At 35.8% G+C, this 14,599-nt stretch overlaps 1 protein-coding gene across 4 annotated transcripts in view; it reads left to right on the top strand.

The window, feature by feature from the left end:
• The window catches only part of LOC109109917 (solute carrier family 66 member 2-like), a 55,739-nt gene that overhangs the window by 26,946 nt on the left and 14,194 nt on the right, over positions 1 to 14,599 (top strand). For all 4 annotated transcript variants that reach the window (XM_042775464.1, XM_042775462.1, XM_042775463.1 and 1 more), the window contains exon 4: positions 12,697 to 12,913. In XM_042775464.1, the coding sequence (XP_042631398.1) occupies positions 12,697 to 12,913 (217 nt within the window). The remainder of the gene's footprint in view (positions 1 to 12,696; positions 12,914 to 14,599) is intronic.

Raw genomic sequence — 14,599 nt, 5'->3', positions numbered from 1 at the left:
ATTTCCAACACAGAATTCTATTGAACAACACATAATTTGAGGTGTGGTGAAAGTGACACTGTGGTATGACTTTCATGAAAATAAATAAATAAAACAACTTTATTTAAATAAATTCTATAAATATTTATTTATATTCTATGAATATAAATCATTATAAGTTATACAAATTTCACATTTTTAAGTCATTTAATTATAATTTAAGTTGAACTTATAAGAACGGCCTTATACTTAAAAAAAATTGAGCATTTTAAGTTGAATTAGGTGTACATTTGTTTACAGTGTATATTTATTGTTGGACATTGTTTGTAGAAATAAACTAGTGAGAGTGTGAAAAGTGAATTTTTATTTTAATAGTTGAAGAAAAACGCTTTTTTACATCATTGTGCCATCTATGAAGATGTCATCCATGTCCTCCGATATACACTGAGGCATGAGCATCAAGATAAAATTAACACAATGACCTTTAACCCTCTTGACCTTGTGGTGAGACAGTAAGATGAAGGTGACAGTAAAGCATCAATATTAAATATGAATGATGGATGGAAAGCAAGAGGGGATTTGCTGAAATGCATTTGCACAAAGAGTCTCAGCCCGTAATGGGATGATGTGTTAAAAGTGCAAGTGTGTGTATGTACATGGTTATGTGTCTGTGTGTGATTCGCGTGGCTCTATAGTTCTGTCCTGTCCATTTCTTTCTGTGTCTGGTGGGGCAAATAGCTGACAGTCAGTGTAGTGCACTGCACCACACTGTAAATTTCTTTAGGGAGACACGCAATATAACAGACGCTCAAACTAAATAATTCATTCAAGTCCTGTGGCTATACATCCTGCTTTTTATTACACAGCTCTCTTAAATATTTGAGCCATGGCATTGAGCGGTCAGATATTTTTGACTAATGACTGCTAAGATGTATATCGCTGTTGTCTCTGGCAACATGCCAGTGTTACTTTCATATCGCTTTTATAACCTAAATATACAATATTATATATTTTTCACACTTTTTCATAATTTGGTCAGTTTACAGAGAATATGTTGTTCAAAAGTATATTTTCCTTCATTTTCACAGTTTTCTTTGCACTTGTCTCATATGGCATGCTCTTTACTGACATTCTCTCCATAATAAACAAGTCCACACATTTCTGTTGATTATACATAATTTTCACTAACTAAATATTGATATTAAGCCTATCGCAGGGTTATTATAGCTAACTAAAACTAAAATTAAAACCAATTTTTAATACACATTAATTAAATAAAATACAAAAAACTTTTGTATTTCAGCTAGTGGCCAAGGCAACATTTATTATTACTTAATAAGAAAATGATTAATTAATTTATTATTTATTAAGAAATTATAATTTCTTAAAACTAAAACACAACAAAATGACTGAAACTTTACCTAATTGAAATGAAAACAGAAAATGTAGAAATGAAAACACATGAAAAAAAATATATATAGTAAAACTCTAATAGTATCTCAGTAATGCTAAAATAACACTTTTTTTTTTTTTTGATGACAGTGTATAGGAATTAAATAGATGTTTTAATCTTGCTGTATTTAATGATGGAAGCCTAAAGAATCAGTTATCAAAATAAACCTTGAATGTCATATTAAAAAGTTTCCAGGACAGTTTTAATGTGACCTTCATATAACAGAAAGAAAAAGATGTTAATTTTATTAAAATCAACTCCTTTGAAGACAAAGATAAAGTATATTTGAAGAACCACACATTGATGAAATGACAGATTCACCTTGCTTGTTGATGAATTGTTCTGTTCTGACTTTGAAAGTTTCTAATCTCTCTTCACACCCACTCTCCATTTGTACTTTGTCCGTTTTTGTCCTGATGGCACTTTTTCCCCCTTTCTCATTAGCATGAGTTTCACACCCTTCCCTTTCACTGTGAATTATGTCATTGACTGAATTGTGCAGCACATCCTGGACCTCTGCAGTCTTTATGCAGTCATGGTGCGGCACAAACGGCTGCATTGTCATAGCAGGTAAATCTTGCATTGGCTCAGCCTCATTGTTTGGGGAATCCCTCCTGCACCGTCTGTGTGTGTGTGTGTGTGTGTGTTCTTTGTGCTGTGTCCTTGACTCACCGTCAGTGTCTTGCGTAGTCTTATGTAACCCGTATCAGAGTTGCTTTTAGTGCTCTCCACTCTCTCTCATCCAGCCTTTCTCTCCTTCTCCTGCATGCCTAATGCTGCCTCGTAACTCCAGAATCCCTGAAGAAATACAGGCAGTGTTTTTGCCCAGGTAATCACTGACAGGCCAAGAGGAAAGCAGTGAGGGTAAGATTTCATCATATAGTAGAGTGTCCATCACTTGACATTGATGGGGTAGTATGTGGACGCTTGAGTTTAGAGTTACTTAATTGCTTTTCAATGATCTCACACATCCCTTGCAGTGAACTGTGGCCCCCTTATTGGTTGACTGGTTGAGTTCTATGTGCCCTACTAATTAGAGTAAAACTACATATTAGACTAGTTCACTAATTTATCTTACAGTGTCCCTGAATAGGCTAGGTTCAAGTTCAGCTAACCTGTTTAGACACATTTCTTAAGTAGCATTCACATGTCATTTCAAGTCACCTTTATTTATATAGCGCTTTATACAATACAGATTGTGTCAAAGCAGCTTTACAGTGATAAACAGGATTAGTAAAATGTGTGCTGATAATGCAAGAGGACAATAAAAAAACAGTCAGTTTATCAGTTAAAGTCAGTTCATTGTTGATGCAGTGATGTCATCATCCAGCTTAGTTCAGTTCTTTTCTATTAGTGTCTGTGCAGTCAAGTCACCAATGTTTCCTGAAATTGTGTCCCCAACTAAGCAAGCCAAAAGTGACGGTGGTAATGAACCAAAGCTCCATCGGTGACAGAAATTGAGAAAAAAACCATGGGAGAAACTAGGCTCAGTCGTGAGGGCCAGTTCTCCTCTGGTCTCCGGGCTGCAATGCACGTCAGATTGAGCAGAGGACTCGTCTGGTTCTCATGGTCTTGTGAAGATGGCCAACGAGTATGCACAGGTGGACATGAAGAATTGCCTTGGCAAAGCGATCTCGATGTCATTGTCTGAGGTTAGAGAACGGTCGAGCATGACTGGTAAACTCAAACAGAATATAGTCATGCAGGCCACAGTCTGAGAAAATGCTTTTACCCTTAAACACCTAATCTCTCTTTTTCCTCTCTCATTTTATGGCCATTTAGATTTATCACAGAGAAAGATTAAGGTTTTGTAGCATAATCCTGACACATGCACGCACACATACACACACCGGTGTGAAGGTGATCTGGATGTCCATCAGTAGCAAAGCAGCTGTACGGAGAAGAAGTGTGATAAGCAGAGATGGACTAAAAAAAAATTAGGCCTCTGTTCAATAATGGCTTTAATTATCGACCAGTACACACCATCGACAAGGCAGCTGAGAGGCAGATAAAATGCTTTAAATTACCCATAATCCCTAGTGTATGTTCTCTGATGAGGCAGCTGGGCCTTCTTCCATACGATTAATTTACAATCAACAAAGATTGATCTAATAGATAAAAAATATGGTGAACCTAACAAGGAATTTATTGTATACTAAATTCTGTTTTTATTTAACAAAAAATAAAGCATCAACAGGTGCAGACATTTCTGCTATGCTGTCGGGAAATGTCTGCACCTGCTGATGCTTTATTTTTTGTTAATTTAGCCAGTGTATTGAATAAATACCTGGGGTTGTGTTTCTTTTCTTCTGAAAGAAATGAAAAGTAAGCAGAGCTAGCTCCATTTAACGCTCTTCTTTATTAAGAACAACTCTTCGGACTGTCAACATTAAACACCTCTAGTTTTGTTTTCTTCCAGCTGTGCTCCATTTTCCGGGCTGCTTTCTTGAGGTCATGGTGTCGGACTGTTTTCCTTAATCTTCTTTAAGCGTTAAGGAGGGACCATGTCTAAAGTGCTAGGAAAGAAAGAGTCAATAATTTCTGTTACGCCATCAAATTTTTCTGATCTTTTGGGTATGCTGAGGATTTGAGACAAATTGGGAAGATTATTTACAAAGCAGTTTTTTGTTGTAGAAGTGATGGTTCTACCATATTTTTAACAAGGAGTTGAATTTGCAGCTTTAGCTATATGGAGTATACATGGGACTGATCTGAAATATCTCTGCTCTGCTGCAAAATTTCAACGCCATTAACATCAATTCCATGTGTTAGTATTAAATCTAAAGTATGATTATGACAATGTTGTCTAACCCCAGCATAGTTTAGAATGTCTATAAATGCTGATCTCAAAGCATCTTTTTCATTATCTACATGGATATTTAAACTACCAACAATTAAGACTATCTGCAGCCAGCACTAACTCAGATTGGCAAATTCATTGATAGAATCTGTATGGTGCCCTGGTGGCCTGTATACATTACCTTTGTAAAATGAGCATGCATATGCCTGTATAAAATAGCCTATAAAAAATCACAAGGAATTTTCAATAACACTTATTACACTAGATTATGTTATATAAAGCACGATTACTTCAAACAAATTATACTTGAAGCCAGACCTCTTAGGAATACTGAAAATATTGCTATAAATTGTAGCAACACCTCCCCCTTTCCCTTTTGGATGCAGCTCATGTTTATAACAGTAATCTTGGGGGTAGACTCATTGTTTCGGCCAAATAGAGCACATCTAGTTTATGATCTGTGATCATATTATTTACAAAAAGCACTTTTGTAGAAAGGGATCTAATTTTCATTAAACCAAGCTTTATCGTGTGTTAATCTTTATTATATCTGTTTTTTAATTGTTGAACATCAATTTAAGTTTTCTGTAATTGCTAGTTCGGGGAATCGACACAGTATCTATCGTATGATATCTAGGTGAAAGAGTCTCTGAGTGTTGAGAATTAACTGACTTCTGTGACATGAGATAGCAAGCAGATGGTTGGTTTAGCCAGTCTGTCTGCTTTCTGACCTGGGCCCCAGTTAGTCAAGTGCAAACTCTAAGACTGCCATATTTCCAGAGAGAAGAGCAGCACCACCCCTAGAAGGATGAAGACCATCTCTTTTCAACAGGTCAGGTCTGCCCCAAAAACTCATCCAATTGTCTATGAAACCTATAGTATATTATTCTGTGGGCATCACTTAGACATCCAGCCATTGAGTGACGACAGTCTGTTTTTTATCTCATCACCACGGTAAGCAGAAGGCTGCCAGAGCATATTACAGTGTCTGTCATCGTCCTTGAAAGTTCACATACCTCTATAATGTTATTTTTAGTGATCTCCGACTAGCGATGTCGAATATCATTAGTGCCGGTGTGAATATCAATCTTACTGAATTTACGTTTAGCATTTGCCAGCACTTTTAAAGGGATAGTTCACCCAAAAATGAAAATTTGATGTTTATCTGCTTACCCCCAGGGCATCCAAGATGTAGGTACCTATCTCTCAATTTGACCATTGACACTCTATCTACAATCTCAATTAGGTGGCGGTAATGCACTTATAAGTCTGCAATCCGCCATAAAGCAAGAAGAAGAAGAAGATGCCTTAGACACCTGCTGCTGTGAATGCGCGTTCACAAGAATTTTAACAGTTCGGACATTATGTGAATCAGAGGTAAAAAAAAAAAAAAAAACACTATATAAATACTGTTCAGTTTCTTGCACAGACCAATCGTTTTGTCTTTACACATCAATGTATCGTCACAAGCCGCAGGGTTTAATTTGGATTTGTCTGTGCATGTTTTTTTTACTCTCATAGATTTTCTTACCATTGCCATGCATTATACGGCTGAGAGACTGCAACAGCTGGAGTTAAAAATCATAATTTGTGTTCTACTGAAGAAACAAAGTCACCTACATCTTGGATGCCCTGGTGGTAAGCAGATAAAAATCAAATTTTCATTTTTGGGTGAACTATCCCTTTAAATTTGCCAAGATGTCAGGCGCTCTGGCTCCCTGTAAACATGGTACTATGGTGGCTGGTGGCTCTATTTTCATTTTCCGTACAATAGAATCGCCAATAAAAAGGTCACTTTCAGCAGATTTCTCATTGGGTGCGTCACTGAGTGGGGAGAACCTGTTTAATGTTTTGATCGGAATGAAAGAGCGTTGTTGTGTCCCGCAACAATGCCGCCTCACACAGTCAGCCATTTGCCCTGCTGCAGGGGTAACAGTTAGTTGAATGCAAAGCCATATCTAAGAGCCCTCATATTCTTACTATCCTAAATTAAAGTTTGGATGCATGTCTCCATTTCTGAAATCTTCTCTGTCAGCCTAACTATTTCCCTCCATTTATCATATGTGAATCCCTCACCGCTGATGGAGAAGGCTACACTTTACATGTGGGAAGCAGTGCAAGTGACAATAACAGGAGAAGAAGCCATGACTCACCATGATTGCTGAATGATTCTAATTTACCAAAGTTGTTTGATGAATTTGTGCAAAATGGAGTGTGAGATAAAAGAAATGATAGGCACTAAAGACATACTAACAGAATGCTAACATGATGCGCTAGCAGTTAAGATCAAAAAGTGAACAATGTCCAATTAGTTTGATGGATAATATCAGACATATGGTGATAATTAAGTTATATTTTAGCAGTTTAAACAACAGAGAGTGATAGTAAGAGAGATCCCAATAGTAAAACAGCTACACGGAGCTACAATCGTAAACCACTCAGCAGCATGGCTAAACTTTTCAAAATCGGCTATACAAACTTTTTAAAATCCTAAGTTTGTGTTTTTTTAGGTTTAAATTTCAATTACCTAGACTCTTAAAAAAAAAAAAAAAAAAAAAAAACTCTGCATTGTACCACTGTACCTGTGCTTATTTTTTATATGTGTTTTACCTGTATTTTGAAATAAGCATTGCATTGTTTGATGTTTTAGGGTTGAAGGAAATGGTAATTATAGTTTTGTTGGTTGTTTTGATAGAGTTACCATACTGAAGGTTATGGGTGATGTTTGTCTGAAGATGTCAATCTTCCTGAGTCACCACCCTCTATGGTCCAAGGATGCTTTGTGAAAGAAGCACATTAACCATCATGGATCACAAAAGGTCACACTGCAGTGCTGTGACTTACTAAGGTTAAATTAATCATTTGACTTTGTATTGACAGGTAGTCAAACCACTAGTAACATTTCTCTGCATTGTCACACAGATGTTCAACCTTTAGATGCTGAGGTGTTTTCTCAGCACATGCTGTTCTAGTCACTTCCCTTGGGCAAAACCTCAAAAACACCCCCTAAAAAACCACCAAATAATCATCTTTCATCATCTAATTTAAAGTCTCTATTTAAGCAGGATCTCAATCGATTACCTATTTCCAACACAAAATGCTAGCCAACCAAGGGCAAACCTTGAGGCATCCCATCACACTATCGTAGTTTTCACAACCATCTTCCAATTATTTCACAATGTATTGCTGTAAAGTTGCATCAGGGCTATCAGAGCTCACCAAGGTTACCTGTAGTTTGTGGAGACGTTCAGGTTGGTGCATTCGGAGTGGGACTCGCTCGGTGCCTGTTCCAGATGTTTCCTCATATTCCCAACAAAACATTTCACAAATACGACACATGCATGTAAAAAAGCATGTTTTCTTAATGAACTGCTTCACTAATTAACCTACAAGGTTGCTAATTAATATTCATTGAGCTCTAAATAGATGTTAATGTAGATAGACTGGTCACACTTGGCAGGAAATAAGTGCATGCTATGGGTACGCATGCACGAAATCCATTTCGAAGTAGTGTGCGTGTCATTGTATTTCATGAATATTCAGTGAGTGGATCAACTCAGAGTAGTTTTGACAGTCAAAAAGAAGGTTCATTAGGACTCATACTGCTTATCATGGATGAACTGTGTGTAAGAGAGAAAGAACTGGTTAATGTAAATAGAACCGTCACACTTGAGAGAAAATATACTGAACGCATGAATACTAATCATCAATGCAAAGTAGTATCACCAAATTGTATAAATATTCATGAAGTGCATCAGGTTTAAGCAGCTGTGATTATGTCAGTCAAAAAGAAAATAGAAATGTTCTGAATATTCAAATGAGGAGGCGGGGTTAAGACTTCTGTGGGTTATTGATAGACCAAAGTGTGTGTGAACTAAACATGGCTATTCCTGATGATGTTATCAGCTTCAGCAGTTCTGGACATCTGTTCTTCAGCATGCCTTTAATTTTAATGTTCTCAAAACCCAGAAACCTACTGCAGCCACCATAGATAGGGTCCACATATTGGGACGTAGGAACGATCCTTCTCAGCACATTAAAAAATCTCATCAGGCTCTTTTCGTAAGTATGACACAGTTCTAAATGCCTAACTAACAAGAACATAAGAATCAATACAAAAAATGAAAATTTCAAAAAACATAATTTATTTCATTGATAAATTCTCACTAATTACACATTTTCACACTTTACTTAAAAAGTGATGATTAATTTTGTCCATTCCAGTGAGGGGCAATGATTTATGATTTTGGATGCATCAATATTAATATTCTGGCTGATAAAGATAAGCTGTTATTTTTATGTATTAAAAATGAAATCCAAACATTAAAATTAAATATTGGCTGGTAAGTGATGAAGCTAAAATGGAAAATTATGCAATGTCGGCAACAGCCCACATATCATGCATCCTAAGTATGTACACATATACATATATACATACATATACACACATAAATATATATTAGGAACACACACACACACATATATATAAAATATACATAAAAGTGTAAAAATACATTTACATTTTTTACATCATTTTTTTTTCTTACGTCCTCTTGCATCTTGGATTGACTTTTTATGGCAGCACATAATCAAGGATTCATATCATACCAGAGACATGTGCATCTGCAAATAAATATGCATGATCATGCATGCAAAATAAATTTGTGCATAAATAAACACTCATGGGATTCTGCAAAACTTCAACATGGCCTTGAATGGCTTTGAGTTTGCTGCTAAATAGGGAATAGCCCAGAAAAATGACAGAGCCTGGACAAGCATCTGCCATAGGGCCCTTGGCCTTCATGCAGGCATGAACAGAACTTGAGAAAGGGCTCATCAGGCTGTAAACCTTGGAAACAGGGCCACTGTAAGAGAAGCAGAAGAGATGGTTTATTTGGATGGGCCTCCTTATTAGTTGTCATTCTCTTCAAAGGTTCATCTAGCCTTTTTTTTTAGCTAAGATAAGACTGAAGTGGCCAATGAAGATGTAGGAAGCTAAGTTTTTTTTTTGTTGTTGTTGTTTTTTTTTGTTTTTTTTTTCAAGAGATTAGTGCCACAACACACACACAAAGGTTAAGGCACACTTCTGACTTTGAGGTGCTGTGTGTTACTAATTGAAATGTTTGATCTATGGACATCTGAGAAGAAAAGGCTGTGCTCGATATCTTTCGTTTTGAAGTGTGACCGTTCCATTCTGAATGCCACTAGTGGAGAACAAGACATCCGGAGCATGACAGGTTATAGCTTGCACGCCAGCCAGGATGAAGAATGATGGCATTTTATAAACTGCTACAAAAAAGTAATAGGTACATGCTGGTCAAAAAAACCATGATGATCTTGTCCTAAATTATGGTTTGGATGACTCGTTCAATGTGAGTCTGCTGGATTTTTTTGCTGTTGTATCGTCTATCAGTTCATTTCTATAGAAAAGTAATAGCACATCTCTCAGGAACAACCCATATGATTTGAGATTTCATTTACAGTGCGGGATGAGCTACATGGGGCATTTTAATACTTAACGATTTGTTCTGAATTTATGAACGGAGTATATTTTTATGCAGCTCTGCACACAGATGAATAATGAAATTGTTAGAGCTTTTTATTTAATGCTGCTTTTTACAAATGAAGTATCAGTGTTTGTCCTGTGCACCAAATGATGGTAGTGCATTTGTGCTTCATTTGTGGATATCTGAATTTGCATAGTAGTGCTTCATTTTCAGAGCTGCTAACCAGAAAGCTACTGCTTTGATTCCTGCAAGGAGCTTGTAGACTTGTAATATTGTGAATTAGTATTAGTTTTAAATCTGGTTTCTATTTGAATATATTTTAAAATTAAACTTTTTCCTGTGATGCCAAAGCTACATTTTCAGCAACAATTACTCCATTGTCACATGATCCTTCAGAAATTAATTTAATAAACTGATTTGATGAAACACTTCTGATAATTATGTGTTGAAAACAGTTATTTTATTATGTGTATAAACAGTTACTTATTAATATTTTAGTAGAAACTGATACTTATATTAGTGTTGGTCGATGAATATAAAGTTCAAATAATTATATATTTAGTGCAAGATTTTCTTAATTGATGGCTAATTTTGGACCATGACTATATCACATGCATTCATGGAAACAATTCTTTCATATTGTCAGGTAGAGGCCGTTCCCTTTTTTTTCTTCCTAGCTTTGCACTTAACATTTATGTGATTTATGAGGCTTTTTAATTCCTGATCCTATCTGTTCTCCAATTTCAAGCTGTGAGTTTTCTGATAATATATGGTGCATTAATCACACAAACACTCATCCGGACGTCTCGCCCCTTGCTTTACCACACAGTCATGCAAATGTTTCCAGACAGTGGATGGCACGGCAGCCACACTACAGTGTCGGTGCCTGTCAGGTAAATGCATGCAAGTAATCAGAACATAAAACCTACTAAATGACAGCGTGTGGTCTGTGGGCTCTTTGCCGCTGAACATGACACTCCAGTCAGAGCTGTAACAAATAGGGCTATTATTTAGCTATCAGTTCTCTGGAGCTGATGTCAGCTCATTTCAGGATCCTGTGCCATCAGTTTGGGTGAGAGACAGGTACTCGTTGATCATGTCAAGATGTCTTACACGGTGCGCGATCACTAATGTAGAGATGACCAATGTGACGCAGAAGCTGTCCTTATCTTGTGTCTTATTTGTTTGTCTCCTCTCTGATTCTTAAGAGACTGGACAAAACATGTCCCACATTTGCCATTAATTTGAATAACATTTCCATTTTGACATTAATTAGAGATGATCACTAGATACAAATGTAGTAATTCAATTATTTGATCAAAATACTACAATTCAACAATAATACTAAAATACAACTTCACTTGGCACTTTTTAAATTCATATAGAAAAAAAAAAATTAGGTTACTTGGTGCACTTTTATATAACACATTTTTAATGCTTTAATTATTTGTTGTTTGTAATGCCACCATAGTTGTATGATTTCTTGAAAATGTCTGTTAAAATACAATATAGTACTTAATCTATTCATTGTTTCAATTTTAGAAAGTATAATGCATTGCAAACAACTTACAACAAATTAAAACATTGCAAACAACTAATTTCAGATGTAACATGGAATCTGCTTATATTATAATGCTTTTTAATTTGGTTACAAATAGATACGAAAATATTTAATGCATTACAGGGTACATTATGAATACCTTTATAATGCTTTATGAAAGGCTTCAAGTGTTACCAAAATATTATAATGATTTCCATTTTTGTTAAGTTTATTTATGCATTTATTTATTCGTTATTTTTGCTGCAATCTCTGTATAATTTCTGTACATATTTTATACAAAGTTTTTAGTAAGGATAAAATACATTGTGTGTGTGTGTGTATATATACTGTATATATACTGTAAAAAATAAAACGGTAAAAAATGGCAGCTGTGGTTGCTGAAATTGTACCATAAAAAATATGCTAGCACCATTTTAGGGTTTACGTGTTTTTACTGTAAATTTACAGTTAAATACCGTAATTTCATTAACTGCTATAATGTTAATATACCGATCTATTGAGGTACTGAAATCTGTTTTGTACCTTTGTAATACACTAATAACTACCAAATGCAGGTGGTGATGAGAAAGTCACATGATGAACCAAAGGCCATCTCAAGCAGCTTTTAAATAATAACATATATAGAAGGTGCACAGTATTATTCACACAAACACTAAACACCATCATGGTGACACACATGAAACTGACAAAATGCAATAAACTTTCATTTAACAACATTAGGTGTAACACAGAACCCTAATATACAAAACTGATACATACAAAAAAATCTAAGAAGAAACATAGTTATTTCAACAAAAAAAACCTAAAATTTGAGATGTAAAGCAGGGAATTCTGGGAATGTCAATTTATGGTTATTCACTGTAAATTATACGTTTTCTTTTTCACTTCCAAAACCGCGTAACCGTGTTAACGGTAAAAGACTGTAATGTTTTTGCAGTCTTTTACCGTTAAATTCACGGTCATTTTTTTACAGTGTATATACATGGTCTCTTTCCTGCTGACTATAGAACAGTCAAGGTTTTGTCTTTATTTTATGCGAGTGCTTAATCCTCACTGCAGAATGTTTGGCTGTGTTCCCCTGGAGAGCCTGGTCATTTATTTCACGGTTCTCAGGAAAATTGTAAATGAAATGTTGAGTTGTCGTAAATGAGTTTCTTTATATAATGGAGATTTGAAGAAAGAGGCACAGGTTTCAAAGCTCATTTAACTTTTCATATAGCATGAGAGAGTTTGTGTGAGGTGTTGAGCATTGTGATGCATACTAATGATAAAATGCTTTTCCCTTTCCTATTTTCTTGGGTAGTATTATAGAGAGATGCTTGGAGATAACACATTGTCTGTATGTGAAATATTTTTATGATCCTTTTTTGTCTTTCTTTCTTTGTCTCTCCTACAGATTTGGACCTTCGGTATTTCTGGAGCTGGGGTTCTTTTGAGGACTATCTAATATTCTGCTTTGCCTTTACGCTGCTGTGTGCTTTCATAACGTTCCTCTTTCTGGATTGGGTCCTATTTGTGGAGGCCTTGGGCTCTTTGGCTGTGATGTTTGAAGCCATGTTGGGAATGCCTCAGCTGCTGCAGAACTACAACAACCGCTCCACACGAGGCATGAGGTAAACAAGGCCCCAACTGTTATTGATCTTTTATTAAAATGTTTAATTTAGGCCTTAAATTACATTAAAATGTTACATTAAAATACCAAGTGGAAAATGCAATCCCAGAATTCATTGGGTATAGTATATAAATGCAGTTTAAGTAATGCTGACCGTAAATATTAGGGATGCACAATATATCAGTACCATATTAGAAGTAATTTATCACTATTGGATATTTAATTGTTCATGCTCATTTCCCCTAATATCAAGTGAGTATTAGATTACAGCAAAGGTGAAGTTATTCTTTAAAAGCACTAATCATTTAATAACAGCTCTATGCCAAATGATTCTGAAAATGAATAAACATTTTTCATAATGTACATGATAATGTTATGACGCTTAAAGGTATATTTCACCCAAAAATGAAAATTTGCTGAAAATGCACTCACCATCTGACCATCCAAGATGTAGATGAGTTTATTTCTTCATTGTAACAGATTTGGAGAAATTTAGCATTACATCACTTGCTCACCAGTGGATCCTCTGCAGTGAATGGGTGCCGTCAGAATGAGAGTCCAAACAGCTGTTAAAAACATTACAAAAATCCACAAGTAACCCACACAACTTCAGTTCATCAATTAACATTTAGTGAAGTGGAAAGCTGCATATTTTTAAGAAACAAATGATGGATTTTGTTTCTTACAAACAAGTTTTAGCAGCTGTTTAAACTCTCATATTGGTGCATGCCTAGTAAATATATAGTTACATTTTTTTAAGCAGTGCTGAAATTATTTCAGTCTATTAGAGAAATTACTTTTTATCCAGTATTGATGAATATAATGAAATGAGGTCTTCTGTTCACTTTACGTGAGGAGCTCACACAGTTCTGCCCATGTAAAAAATAAATAAATAAATAACTACAACAGAACTGTTCATTTATGTTATGTTCCATGTAGCATTCAAAACGTGCAACAGCAAATGTATCAAATCCTCTTGTGGCAGTTTTTTTTTCATTGTTGCCATAATGCGTGTCACCTGTGCCATGACAGAAGGTGAGAATGCTAAATTCACATATGGTAAATGTTTGCAGGACATGCCTCCACCAAGACATCATTCATTAAAGGCACGTAATGATGATAATTAATATTAGACATCTAATGAGCTTGTTTACTGATGCCATAGCCCACTCTGCTTGATTCTGAAGACTGAAACAAAGTTGACTGTACTGGTACCTTAAAAAAAAAAGCCTGCAATGAGCACCAGAGAATTTGGAGTAAAGCTAATATCTTTAGCCTTAGGCTTCAGTCAGCAATAGTAATCACAGCTCAATTTCAGCTCCACTTCAGCTGAAGCAAGCTCTTTTCCCCTCTTTTTATTTAAAAAAAAAAGGAAAAAGCCCTTATCTCATGGTCTGCTCCACAGAACTCAGTGTGACACACGCTCCAGGCTCCCCTTTATGAGCCAAATTAAACATTGTGAGCACAGTTTAGGCTGAGAGAGGGAAAATGGATGCTAATGTAAATGGCATTCCTCCGGAAATCCATCTTTTTATGAACACAGTGAATGTGTCACTGCCATAATGTGTAGTGTGTAATGCCTTTGCCGTTGATGGGATTTCAGAGTGTCTGCAGGCGTCGATGGCCCTCGACCGATCACTGCACTGACATCTGTGTTTCTTTGCGGAATGTGAGTGAATTTATTATT

Source organism: Cyprinus carpio, chromosome A18 (genome assembly GCF_018340385.1).
Source record: "Cyprinus carpio isolate SPL01 chromosome A18, ASM1834038v1, whole genome shotgun sequence".
In the NCBI taxonomy this organism is placed as follows: Eukaryota; Metazoa; Chordata; class Actinopteri; order Cypriniformes; family Cyprinidae; genus Cyprinus; species Cyprinus carpio.
Note: the sequence above shows the minus strand (reverse complement) of the source record. Positions and strands in the feature narration are given on the sequence as shown.